This window comes from Perna viridis, chromosome 6, assembly GCF_037379345.1.
Source record: "Perna viridis isolate PV_CMFRI_1.1 ecotype Kerala chromosome 6, ASM3737934v1, whole genome shotgun sequence".
NCBI classification, from domain to species: domain Eukaryota; kingdom Metazoa; phylum Mollusca; class Bivalvia; order Mytilida; family Mytilidae; genus Perna; species Perna viridis.
The window spans coordinates 34,543,159-34,557,967 of NC_142450.1; the positions used below are offsets into that span (position 1 = coordinate 34,543,159).

At 33.0% G+C, this 14,809-nt stretch overlaps 1 protein-coding gene across 2 annotated transcripts; it reads left to right on the forward strand.

Moving 5' to 3' along the window:
• Positions 1–2,636: 2,636 nt before the first annotated feature.
• Positions 2,637–13,705, forward strand: LOC148614680 (snake venom 5'-nucleotidase-like). 2 transcript variants are annotated; one of them, XM_088588955.1, is made up of 9 exons: positions 2,638–3,077; positions 4,929–5,142; positions 5,846–6,034; positions 6,610–6,804; positions 7,419–7,550; positions 7,771–7,893; positions 9,912–10,067; positions 11,135–11,338; positions 13,397–13,705. In XM_088588955.1, the coding sequence occupies exons 1-9, from the start codon at positions 2,742–2,744 to the stop codon at positions 13,573–13,575; spliced, it is 1,728 nt and encodes a 575-aa protein (XP_088445081.1). In that variant the 5' UTR covers positions 2,638–2,741; the 3' UTR covers positions 13,576–13,705. The 2 variants fall into 2 exon arrangements, with proteins under 2 accessions (XP_088445082.1, XP_088445081.1); XM_088588956.1 differs by lacking the exons at positions 11,135–11,338; positions 13,397–13,705 and adding an exon at positions 10,747–11,065 and having other exon boundaries at positions 2,637–3,077.
• The last annotated feature ends 1,104 nt before the right edge of the window (positions 13,706–14,809 follow it).

The following is a 14,809-nucleotide window of genomic DNA, read 5'->3' on the forward strand; positions in this document are numbered from 1 at the left end:
CAACTATTTTTTTGGATTTAGACCTCCCTATATTAATTACATTTTTATAGAGGTTATAGGATGGTACATTTGTTGCGTTTCACCATAAAATCATCTTTTCCCTTTTTCTATACATTTGATTGTTATGCTGCTGTTGAAAGGTTTTTCATTGAAACAAGTGTACATCATATCGAAATTTGCAATAACTATAATTGGTATGTTTTATTCGTTGTTATTTTTGCAAGCATTCCTATTTAACTTGTCGGCATCCGTAAATTACTCTCACTCGCAGACATTCGTATCGATTTACGGAAGGAGATGAAATTGTTTTGACATGTAAAAATTTTAACAGATATGTCCACAAATTTGTTTTGATAATTTTATTCGTGAAGATCTAGCAAACCTCTCTTAAGAATTTGCAAGGCATCGTTAATCGATCGTAAAAGCTCGTGAAGCATTCGCAAGGTCTGTTTGTTTTGCTATTTCAAACGCTTGTTTTACGAATAATTGCGAGTAGTTCACGATAGTTTTCAGATTAACAGATAAAACGCAATTATTCACACGGGAACTTTGAGAATATATACGACTACTTTTTCTGAACGAAAAGCGTTAGGTTGCCAGTGGGAGAAGAAGTCATAAGAAGCTTTGGTAAAATATTAATTTGCTTTCCTCGTAAAACATTTCAAATGTCCCTGAATTTCATTTGAAGAATGCATGAGTCATGATGCTTTGAATTTTTATGAATAAATTCAATCCCATTGAAAAATCATTACCGTTCCTAAAAACTCCTCGGGTTATCGTAAACCATTCGTTAATTATCCGTTAAAGCTTGGACCAAAATTGTAACTATTCGAATTATACTCGCAATTATTTTAACAATACTATAACTTAACATATTTTACCCCCAATTAAACGTAAACTGCTATCGTAAACGCATCGCATTCATTCCAACTAAATAGTGAAGTGATATTTCATACTCGAAACCATTTGTAAAGCATTCGCAGATCACTTGTGAAAGTGGTTAATTCACAAAGATTCGTATTAAATGTTACGAATTTTGAATGAAATTTTGGAGATTTGCATGGATTCGTAAGAAACATTCGTGTATGTCATAGGGGTATCAGTAAAGTTCTGACCTGGGAAAATTGTATCGCAAAAATTAATGCAGATAAAATACAAATAAAATGTAATTAAACGAAGGAAAGGATGCCAACTGTTTTCGGTAATATGGTCTTCTTTGTGGTAGTTTGACACTGGATGAGAGAAGAAACACAAACCGGTAACCTAGAAGACCTTTGGAATGTAAAAATTTAAAATCTTGAACATTGAGGGAAAGGAGCACAAAGTTTAATATTGAAATGATTAAAATCAAATAGTAAATGAACCTTAGGAATAATATGTATTGTGTTTTAACATTCATACTAAACGGGCAGGCATTTCCAAGATAACTGATTATCCGTTGTTCCATGAACTGTTGCTTATATTTCCACGAAAAAGAGTCAATTTCATGTCATAAACACTTTGATTGGTCTCACAAAAGAGTTTACCGACTCGGATATCTTTTTTCAAGTGATGACGCTTTTTTGTATTCTTCAAAGCAATCGCAATATTTCCGATAAATCTTGTCCAAGTAAACCATTTTGCAGTGTTTGCAAACTACATTGTAAACGAAACCTTTTAATTCAACTAATCTCGTCGGTTTACAACATAAATAGCATTAGCGCTTACAATTTCGTGTGTTTTGTATAAGGCGGAAAAGCGCCTTATTGCCATCGGTAGAGCTTTATCAAGATAACTTTCGGGCGTACTCTTTCCTGGAAGTAGTAATATGGAATATGAGCAAATCCAGGAATATCTGTGTTTGTCTCTGTGATGCTATAACAACCTCGCTTTACAAAAAAATCATTAAGCCACATTGAGCCCTGAACTCTTGTTCATCGCTGCAAATTTGGTGAAGTCTGCAAAGAAACTGTGACTTGGAGAAATGAAACATACTTCTACTAATTTAAGGTCGCTTTTGTCCACCTCGATCAGGTGTATAAAAGTAATGAGTAGACCTCATTAAAAACCAAAAGCAATATTTAACTGATAAAAAAGTACAAAGTGAAAAAGAAGAACTGTTTTCTTCTACGAGAAACTATGATCATTTATAATGTATGGTAGATGCTACATAAAGTATTGAGGTTTATCAATTGAATAAGACATTACATATCAAACAGTACACATATCGTTAAGGGAAGAAAATAATGGACAAAAATTACAGATAATTTGGTATACATGCTCATCCTGGATTGGTAGGTATGTGTACTTTACGACAGTGCGTAGTAAATAACAGTTAAATTGGGAACATCGTCAAGATCAAACCATCTAGGAGCAGATGGAATTTTAAACTTAAGGTGAAAGTTAAATCAACAAAAAGATTCATAAACTATATCGATATATTACTTAATTTTACAATATCTTGGTGCAAAAGTGTACCATTTGTACTTGCAGTAACTACATCTTTTTAGATAAGGTGTGTTCTACCGCTCCGGTAGAATTAAACATGAGATAAAAAAAGAAAAGAAAAAGAGATTTAGATCATCTGGTCATTACATTAAGATGATTGTTAAATAATGCAAGTAACTATAAATTGATTTGAGATAAAATGTTATCACGTGATTTAACAAACATACAGGTACATATTATTTCTTACATTTAGAACTTGTCAGTGGTGATATTTAATGTTCTGTCATATAAAAAAATATATGTGAAAAATAAAAATGTGGGTCGCATTGACATATGTTGCTTTCGTTGTTTTTAGTGCACAACATGTACTTGGATTTAATCTGATAATTCTTCATACAAACGATGTACATGCTCATATAGAAGAAATGAACAAATATACTTCAGAATGTAAAGAGGAAGATAAGGTCAAAGACCGTTGTTACGGTGGCGTGGCAAGGAGACTGACAAAGGTAAAAGAAATACGCGACAAATACAAAGATGACGTAATTTTAATAGACGCCGGTGACCAATACCAAGGATCGTTATGGTATAACATTTATAAAGGAGGAGAAGCAGCATTGTTTATGAACAAGTTACAATATGATGTCATGGTAAGTCAAGTTTTGTCTTAGAATTCAAAACATTAAAGTCGTTGAATATGAAGTTTCTGCTTCCAGAACCCTTATCAAAGATTTAAAAGGACTCTTGATGGTCTATTAAAACAGATTTTTTTTCATAATTTGTGATGTCTTCCTTTTGAATTCCATCTGAACATATGGACGTTGATTTTAGAAAACATGTGTCCCCTGTTCGCGTGGCACGTTTTTTACAGAGTTAGTTCTCTCAATGTAGAGAATGGACGGGGATCAACCTTTTAAATTTATAGCTATTCCATAGTGTTTTGACTGTATATGCGCGCGTGCGCGCGTGCGTGTGTGTGTGTGCATGCATGTATGTGTGTGTGTTTGACGAAAAAGTATATTTTTCTTCCAAATTATTCATGTCCTAACCTTCCTCATGTCTAGTTCAACTTGATACCTTAGAGATACAAAAATGTAATCGGGGCAAATGACATATTTATCGATCATCAATTGATTTGTTGAAAATTCGTGGCCCTTTAGTTCTGGTCAAGTACCATTCTATATTAGCTGAAAGATGTCTTTCAATTAAGTACACTTTTTTAACGAAATAAAACTTACAGATGGACATCTATAAGTAAAACTATGTGTACATATATATATATATATATATATATATGTTTTGAGTTTTAAGTTGTAATGTCCAAACTGATTATGCAACATATGGCAATCTAACATTGACTTTTTTATAATGAAGCCCTAAGAACATATTAAATATAATCGATTAAAAATTACCGCCCTTAACTGCGAAAGTAAGGAAAGTAAAAAGTGTAATGATTGGTGACATCGTTCAGAGAATTGTATTTTTTTCAGATTTTGTCGTATTTTACCCTCTGTCTATAAACACCTTGATAACAAACTACCTTCTAGTACTTGCCTTCATTTGGTTCGTTTTAAATATTTTCTAACATAGTGATATAAATGTTTTGGAAGTACATTTGCTCTTGCTGATGTCGGAATTACACCAAGATTGACATGATGTCCGTCTTACACTTAATTTCAGAAACATTTTTATATTATCATTTTAATACCTACCAATAAAATACTCAGATAAATGTTAATATATGCGATCTATAATAGCTATTACGGAAATTATCAGTTGTTTACATTATTGAAGTCGTCCGTCGCATTCGCTATCTCAAGAAATGTATGGGATCATGGTTCTCAATTTGAAAACAAATAACTTGGAGGCACAAAGTCCCCACGTTTATCTTTTATTTTATCAATTAATTGATTACGCACTTGTTCCGTACTCACACAATATTTTGCTATTGTCCTATGTTACAAACAATGGAATAATTTTTTTTTTTTTTTTTACAACATTTCTTTACGAGATGTAATATAACTTGTTTGGAACATAATTGCAAGTAGAATGCTCTAAGAAGGAAACAAATAACAAAATAGCATCACACTTCGACTGAAAAATATTCAATTGAACTGCAGCAGATGAAGTTTAGAATATCAATCGATCGATATCTATCACTCTCTAACAATATGTAAAGTCACGACAATGGAAAAATTCGTTGAAGGGTAAAATACGTATATAAAGGTTCGGAGTGCAGACTCAGAATTTGTGAGAAGCAGAGATGAATCGGGGAAGGATTTTTTTTGCTATTGAACGACTTCAGAAATTTAAAGTGTATATAACGTTTGCCATCACATCTTATATGTGTACTTGAGAATACCAGTGGCATCTATCAATCTGGTTGACATATGTCAAAAGAAACTTTAGTATATAAATCAAAAGTCAATACCAAATCTCTTACCAATTAAACTATTCTAAATATTTACAAACAATGGTTTACTTTGCCCGTTTAATTGCAGACGTTCGGAAATCATGAATTTGATGATGGAATCGCTGGACTAGTTCCGTTTCTGGATAATATCACTTTTCCAGTTGTTAGTTGCAATTTAGATGCATCACGTGAGCCCCGGCTGAATGGCAGATTTAATAAGAGCACGGTATTGACGATAAAAGGACAAAAAATTGGTGTGATTGGCTATATAACAGAAGAAACCTCTACCATATCAAATCCAGGTAAAATACGAAACCATTCTATGAAAAATATAAAAAAAATCTACATGATATTTATATTATAATTCATTGAGTTTTTCAAATAATTTATTTTTATACTTCACATGTAAAAAATCCCATTCTCGGAGTTAGTAGTGACAAATAGTATCTTTTTTCTCTTTTACGTTTTGAATAAAAGAACTAATATGTAAAAGCTTTGGAAGGTTTTGTCTTGACCTGTAATTGTACATAGCACAGCAATTATCTACTCTTACATAATCTTAAATCAATGTTTATATTTACATTTACAAGATCGCATGTAAATGTCGTAAAACATTTGCGCAGTAAGTTAAAACCCTAATCCCAGGTCAGTAAAGCATGATAAATGATATTTTTCTTGGGTTTCAGTTAAAAACAAGTCTTAAGGCCCACCTGATTAAGGTTCAGTTTATTGTCATGTGCTAGCGAAGGAAAGTATTACACTGTAACTTAATTTCGTTTATGAAAATGAATCACGAAAAATATCAAAGGTACCCTGCTTTTGTGTGAAATACTTGGCGTCAATATTTTTACATGTTTTTTCTGCAAATACAACAATTGGTGTGGCTCACGGTCATATTTCACAAGTACACAATAACGAAGTGTACAAAGTTTGGTGCTTGTATCATCACTATCTTGAGAGGTTTTCGCTCCACTAGCTTATATTTTGAAGTTTCTGATTTTCCAGGCAGTACTGTTTCCTTTAAACCAGCTCCTACAGCAATACAAGGCGAGATAGACAAACTAAAGAGAAAAGGAGTGAACATCATCATTGGTTTGGGACATTACGGTTATGGGAGAGATCAGAAACTAGCTACAGCAGTAGATGGACTAGATGTTATTGTCGGAGGACATAGTCATACCTTTATCTACTCGGGTAATAGCTAAGAGTCGTGCAAAAGTAAAAACAATGTGCATGATTTGCACATATAAAATATTTTGACTGTTTCAACTCTGAAGTATTGTTTACTAACAAAGCTCTCGCAAGTATGGTTTAGTACATTGGCTAACTTTTAGTAGAATTCTACAGTGAAAAATTTATGTATACGTCAATTTTTTTAAAAGAAATCATATATATATATATATACTAATTTTGATAGTTTCCAAATTTGGGCAAATCACTACAGAATCTATATATGAATGAAACGGCTCCATTCGTGGTGACCTATTGACCTATGTTTTTGTATTGAAATGTTGTAGTATGTTCATCTTGGCAAAAAAATTAGGAAAATCTATGGACAAAAAAAAAACATTATTTGTGATCTACTTAAAAAAAAATTGACTGAGACATTTATGTTTTATTGATTTTTCGATCGTTCAGGTTATTTGTACATCTTTGTTATTTGTACATTGTATTTGTATCCATATCTAAAGTTTTACTCTGAACCCACTTCAATTAAAATTGTTTTTATCCAACCTTGCAACTGATTTTAAGGCAATTCTTTCTAATAGGTAAACCTCCGTCAAATGATAAACCAGCTGGTGAATACCCAACAGTTATTACCAACAACGGACGTAACGTACTAGTGGTGCAGGATTTCTGGGCCGGAAAATATCTTGGCTTCCTGAATGTAACATTTAATGCTGACGGTGATGTAGAAAGCTGGAATGGGGATCCCATATTGTTAGACAACTCAACGTTACCAGGTATGTACAAGATGACATACATCGACCATATATGTCAAACCCAACAAACTGACCAAATAAATGCCATTTGTTGTAGTAAATGGAAAACATATCTTGAAAAAAGTTTGTTTTTTTTTTAATTTGTGCTTGTTAACAGACTAAGCATCTGTCATTAAACATTTGAATAAACTTAAGTGCTTAACTCTGGTTAGAAAAAAAAGCCAATTTAAAGCAAATTTGGTTTTACTCTTTTTTGTGGGTTATATAAATATAGCATTATCAAGCAGGTACTTAACCTACTGCTGAGGGGAGTTAACGTCATGGACTACCTGGCTGGGCCTCGCACGGACGGAGGTACTTTACATGAAAAAACATTTCTTAATATACCTGATTTTAATGAATGGGGGGCGGACCCGTTCGCTATATGAATATGTGCATATTTCGGTTCTTTGTGCTGTGATGATTACAAAATATGATATTTTGTCCAGTAAAAGCATTATAGGGATGTGCATAAGATCGTTTTCCTAAAAACCCATTCTTACATGTACAATACATACATATGCAAAAATGTTAAGCGATGTTGTTTTTTTCCTCATAAAATGTACTGATATTGAGTGAGTAATGACTGATTTCAGATCCAGAACTGGAAGCCATCATTGCTCCGATGAAGATATTGGTTGAGAAAGAAAAGACTAAAATCGTCGGTTTCTCTTCAGTTTTTCTAGAGGGTGACAGAAGCGTCTGTAGAACACAAGAATGTAATCTTGGTAAGAAAAAACTATTGCGTTGAGAGGTCTTTTATATTGTATCTTTTGGTTTTCCCTTGTAACGAGGATTGGAATGTGTAATAGCAGTAAACGTGTAGTTTGAATATTGGATAGCATTTAAGTTAGGTACGGGTACTGATCGGAACATGCATTTGTACTCCTATAAAAGAAGTAATCGTATTTAGCGTTTTAGTTTTGCAGAAATTTTATCGATTTTCAGGGAATTTGATTGCAGACGGGATGGTAAGTTTCCATGCTGCAAGACACAGTGGGAACAACTCATGGAGTGACAAACCTATTGCCATAATGAATTCTGGAGGAATACGAAGCCCTATAGGACAAGGTAAACCGACATTTTTCTGTACAGATGTCACATTTTTTAAGCCGAATTTTGACCTCTTAAGCCACCCCATAAAATCTTGTGGTCGTACAATGTTATGGCGCGATGTCGTCGTCGTCCACCAGATAATACACTGGTCAACACTGGAAAAAAAACCGAAACAACATTTTGAGCCACAACAATATTTTACCATTTTGTAGAAAACAATGCTAATGGATAAATATCTATTTTTAACGTTCTATTTAACACAACAAAAATTACGAATAACGGTTTGGAACCTAATACAGGCGGATCAAAATAATTACATGTATCTGGAATTTCAGTTTGCGGAACTCTATTATAATATTACTGCATCTTTCAGTTGACTCAAATTTCTTTATGTGACTTGAAGATCAAGAATTCTTAAATTGGATCGTATTTTCAGTGTCCAGTGTGAGATACGCATGGTAAAAAACGTTACCGTATCCCGGTGTCGCGATATCATTATTGTTGAATTTGCATCAGACGTGTCTGAATTGTTATTCTTCTCACATGAAAGTTTCAAGAAACACTGAAAAACTGAGGCAAAAAATTCCTTCTGTCTGTTCACGCTAATTTCGGAGTAACCGTAACCTACAATTCTGGGTTTGTTTTCAATGTTTAAGATGGCAAATTGTTTACCTATTGAAGTAGTACAGATATTGACACCGAACAACTGAAATCCTTTATTGATTCAGGACGAACTCGGTGATTTGGCGACTAAGTATCTTTCCGGAATTTCATCGCAGCCGTTTTTGAACATTTTTGAAAAAAAATGGATTAACGGATTCTTTGTGAACTTTTTTACAATCTTCGAGGAATCTGTAAATTTAAAAGTATATCAATATCGACAAGTTCAACTTTGTATCTTGGATTTTTGGGGATTTTCTTGATATTCGTTATCTTACGGTTCACTTAGGTTTTTCAGTCAGGTGCTTTTTAGTAAAATTAAGAACCAAAATTAAAAATTGGATTAGTTGTGGGATTCGTCTATTTGCTAGATTTTTATGTATTTAACTGTGCATACGTACTTTCGGTTTGAAAGGCGGATCCAGGCCCGTCGCCCCCTTTTTGGTCAGCCAACCCGCTCTCGTGCCCATTTACATTACTACATTGTTTATATATACCCAGCCCATTAAGGAATGGATCTATATGATACAGCTTCATTTAAACAGAGAAAATATCCCTGAAGGTAGCCAAATGACAACGAATTCTTGTAAGAGTTATAGCCATATCTTTGCATCCGTCGTCGTCGTTGTTAACAATTTTTCAAAAATATTCTCCGCTGAAACTACTGAATGGATTTACATGAAATTTAGCATGATGGTTCCTTGGGATGTCCTGTACAAAGTTTGTGCTTCGTTTTTTGGCTGCCGTTTCTTAAAATAGAACATAGGGATCAGACAGCCGTTTTTCGCATATATCTTCAAAACCAAATTCTTACATGGAGTAAAATTGTGGTGCATGATGAGATCTATCTATGGTCAAAATTTGGTGAAAATCTGTTGACCTGTGTTGGGGTCATAATGCCCTTTTTGTTTTTGACGTTGTTTTGCTGTTCTTGATGCTATTACTTTCAACAATCTTCTGTTCTGAAACGACCGTACAGAAGTCAATGAAATTTGTATGCATGCTCCTTATTGGACCATGCGCAAAATGACCGTTGGGATTTTTGATCCGTCAAAGAACATGGTCGTTGTTACTAAAAATAGAACATAGGGGTCAGACAGCAAAGTTTTGCATATATTTCCAATACCGTTATATATAACCAATTACTGACTGAAATCAAAGTGTTCAGAATGATAAGATCTATCTGTGATCAATTTTTGGTGAAAATCTGTTGACCTATGTTAGGGTTATTGCCTTTTTTTGAACTTGGCCAAAAATATGGCCGCTTTTACGAGAAATTGAATGTAGTTTATCAAGCCAGATGAGTGACTCAGGCTGTCTAGAGCCTCTAGTTTTAATTAGGACCGTTTTTGATACTTTTTATGTCACTTCAGGGAACATTTCTAAAGGAGATGTATTGACAACGCTGCCATTTGGTAACACGGTAGATGTCATCACAATAAAAGGGAAATACATCCGACAAGCATTTGAACATTCCGTAGCCCACTACGATTTAGTGGATAGCTCTGGAGCTTTCCTACAAGTATCAGGTAAGTAAAAATGGATTACAATAAAGAATTTAAGCACTACAATTGAAATGAACGTTAGCCACATGAAATATGTTAAGAAGTTAAAACAATGACCTATATTCTGAAAATTCCGTTTAATCCAATAGATTTGATATGGACCAAAAATTGAAAGTGATAAACAATGTCTATAGATAGTTAATGTTATAACGAAAACCCCAAATTAATTCAGATTAAAACCTGAATTAAGCATAACATTACAAGCACTCCTTCAACGTTTTATGAAAATTTATGAAGTGGTTAAGGGGGGATTGGGTTCCGTTACTTTTAATCATATTTAATGCATTTATTCACTAATAGAAGCTTATACACATTCAGATCAAACATCTAAAATAATAGATACATATCAAGTTAAGTATCATTCCCTGAAAGTTTCATAAAAATCCAGGATTTCTGAAGTGACTTAAGAAAAGTTCCGATAAAGAGATCATCCATCCATCTATGCCCATGTCAAAGTCATCAATAATTGAAACCAAAAATTATAAAAAAATGGCGTTACATAATAGTGAAATATACCATAAGTGCATGGGTACTAAATGGGAATTTCTAATATCCATCTTAGATATGGAGATTCCACTTTTTTTAATCCAAGCCATCAATAGTACTAAGCCGATTCTAGATTATTATTCCTTTAATGTTTCAGAAAAAATCCATGATGTGATTTTAAACAAGTCGACTGGTGAACGATGGACATTTTGATCACTATATAACACACCACTTTAAAGAGGGGTATAACAAAATGAAGTGTACAATAAAGACATCGCAGCTTAACTATGTTCAATATTTTACATGTATATTGGTGAATACATTATGCACACAAATCTTTTAGGCACTATATGGAAATCAATCTTGACATTACAGATACTCTGAATACCAAATTTATCATATGTTCAGGGGCAAAAATCACAATGGCAAAGATAAATGAAAACATGTCAATACATGACTTCATCGCTCACAAGTTGCCCGGTGTCTATAACCGCATATCATGCAGTCAGTATTTTTTTCACGTTTTATTTTTCTTTCTCATGTAGGAATTAAGGTAACCTATGACCTTTGTAAACCATCTGGATCACGGGTAGTTTCCCTGTATACTAGATGTGGTAACTGTTGGATACCTACGTATAAACCATTAAATGACAACAAAGTCTACACAGTTATAGCGCTAAACTTCCTGATTAATGGTGGCGATGGATACTCCGTGGTTACTGATAATCTTATAAAACATATTGAATATAGTAAGTTCATATACCTACTGGACTGTGGTTATATATTAATATTGGTTATGTAACAAGAGGCTCCCAGGGGTCTCTACCGCTCGACTGGTTCATTTTTCGAGAAAAAAAACTGCTGAGAATTGTAAAATTTGTTGGGTTTTTTTTTTTTTTAGACATATTTACATCCAGATAACTATATCCACACACAGGGAACAACTGTACATCTTCATATATGATAAACTATGTAATAATGAGTGTATTCACTAGATATGAAGTTGTTTCTTGGGTGTTGACTCCAAAATTCATGTCAAATATATGACCGGAAAGTGACCCAAAAAGTACCAGATTTGACAGAATATCTGAATATTGGTAAACATCAAGCAATTTTTCTGTCTTTTCAATGCAAGAATTATCAGAAGTCTTTGTTTTCCCATCTGTGATGGATTCAAGTCTACAAATTCACAATTAAATCATTCAACACGTAATGATTAATTTTCAGGCCAATAAGACTCTTTATTGCCTCTTCTCCTTTTTTCGTACGAGATCGTTCATATTTTGCACAAAATGGAAAAAAATTAATAAACACGATTTTTGTGTCTAATTGGTATAATTGGACCAACTTAATAGGTTTAATCCTGGTTTGCCCACTTTTAATTACCCCAATAATAAATCAGTTGTACAAACAAAAAAGACGAAGGGTTCACTGACCATGAATTTGTATAGTCCGTTTCAAAATAGGTGTCATACATGTACATGTATGTTTCTATGTGTGTCGTACATGTATGTTTCTATGTGTGTCATACATGTACATGTATGTTTCTATGTATATTTGAAGCAATAATTGCTTTTTTTTAATGTGCAAAAATATAGAAAAAAAAAGAATAAGAAGTTCATATCTTAATATGATATTTTACAAAATACTTCCAGACAGTCCATACTGAAGAATATGTTTTGATTTCATCTTTTTACATATCGTCCAAATGTTCTGGTAGATGTGGCCACTTTAAAAGTACAAATAATAAGTAAGAAACTAAATGGCTTATATGACAATTGAAAAAAAAAAAAACCATATTGAGAAAAATTTTTTTAGTTGAAAATTAAACTTTCAACTTATCAGACATTAATATGCAAACATAATATAAAAATATTTAATTTCAATATTAAATGATATAAAAGGTATGATGAAGTGCAAATTTTTAAAAGTTTCAATTGATATTTTCACTGAAAACTCCGCTACATGTAAACCGTGAGTTTATTTCCCGCGACTTTTTTTTCTGTAACTTTTTATAAGTCACTTTTTTTGTGTTACTTTTTTGTATGACTTGTTTCTTAACATGTGTACAACTGTTGCTGATATATGAAAATGGATTACCTGCTCTGAACTTAGATCTTAGTTTTTGAATGCTAAAATAATGATGCATGCGTCCTGTGATTACTGTTTCACAACTGTCCAAGGAGACATTTTATTTGACCTTATTGTATAAATCTGTATGTTTAACAAAAGTATTTTGACTCTAAGTTGCTATATTTGATTCTTTCTGGGGGAGAGAACTTTTATGAGTGTTGATGATTTTGATTTAACCTTGTGTTATACGCATGTCATACGCGCTGTAGCCGAATAAAATTTAATGCTGAGAAACGTTAAGGTTAAATCGACTGCTAGCATTAAATGTTGTCAGCTAGACATGGTACCATACATTTTATTTTTTCTCTTGTTGCTTAGTACTGTATAGTAACATAGTGCATATATAATGCATATTTTTATTATCATATTTTCCTATTATTTATTTATTCATTCTTATTTGTATTATTTACACATAATGCATTTTATGTACTATTTGTACATGTGTTCGTAGCCTCTATCTAGGGAGATGCATATTCCGATTAATTAAGTAGTTGAACATAATATTCTTTATCATATTTTACAGGTAAAATACAGGGAAAAATTATACCTACATTTCAGAAACAAACTGTAATTGTTAAAACAACGCAACCAACAATGTTTATTTAAACCATTAATTAAAAGTGGGCAAACCAGGATTACATCACTCAATACGATAAAGATTTTTTCTATTTCAGATTCTTTAGATAGTAACGTCTTCATACGTTACTTACAGAACCACAGCCCAATAATTAAAGGCGTAGAAGGAAGAATAACTGTACTTAATGAGTGTGTAAATGACTCTAACAGGATATTGTATAACTATTTTTTGACGTTTCTCTGCATGGTTGCGTTTTATGTACCTTCAACTCTCTAGATTTTTATATTGTCTAATTAGTATAACAATTATGTATATTAACACACTTTATTTGTAATATTTATAATTTTTATTATTAATGATTTTATTACTATTGTCATTTTTATCAATTACATTATCTTGTTTCGGATTTGTTTTACGAGTAATCTGCTGACAGATAACATGAGTGTCGTCATGGCCTAAAAGATATTCCAACTGGTTCTGAATCGCATTTCTAGATAATCGGGTCAGCACCAGATGTGCTTTGATATACAACCAAGCGGTGACATCTGAATGCTGCGATAGTCACCTATAATAGCCAAGTATATTATGCCATTTTAGAGTCTGGCGTATTTAAGTTCAACAATCTAGGACGGGAGCAACCCTTTGATTTTGAGGGGCCTAGGATGAAATTTTGTATCGTGCTTTTTATTTCTTAATTTCACCCCCCCCCCCTCGTAAAACAGCAAATCGAAGTTACCTTAATTATGCCAGCTAATATTGACTCTGAAGGCAATCTTGTTCAGTAAATTATGTGTCGTTGAGATCCTTCAGTAGATCACTCGTATAAAAAAGGGCATTTATGCAACATTGATACCCCGCAACGTAACGGTGAAAAAAGAGACATGGCAAATTGTTCAAAATCGCCTACCTTTGAAAACTACTATTTTTAATTCTTCTAAATTGAACTGAACCTGTATTTTATGGTACTGAACAACTGTGCGACTTTTTAAGTTTCAAAATAATCAATAATCAGTTCTCAACTGGAGAACATCGGGAGACAGACGGACACACAACTCTTAGGAAGGTGTCACAGAATACATGTACCTCGCTAGTTCGACTGATGGGCTATAAAAAAAACTCAAAAACGATAAAATCAGTAATTATGATTATCGTTCTGTTTTATGAAACAATATACCTATAAATGAAATGGTTCCGTAAAAACTGATTAAGTTACAGCCTGAACCGGTTTTATCCCGATAATCCGGGTAAATGATATGTTTTAATGTCGGCATTAATTCATATGAATTATTTGCTCCACGTGAGCTACAAAAATATTCCCTGGATTATCTGAATTCATTTCCCAGTCAATACGCCTTAAGTATACATTTGTTTTCATTGTTGTTGATCTTAAATTTTCCAGATGCTTTCAAAATCGAATATCTTTACATCTGTTAATGACTGACGAGAATCGGCATTTTCTTCTGCATACTAAATAACTGGCGTACATTGCTCACAAGTGGGAGACTTGTTT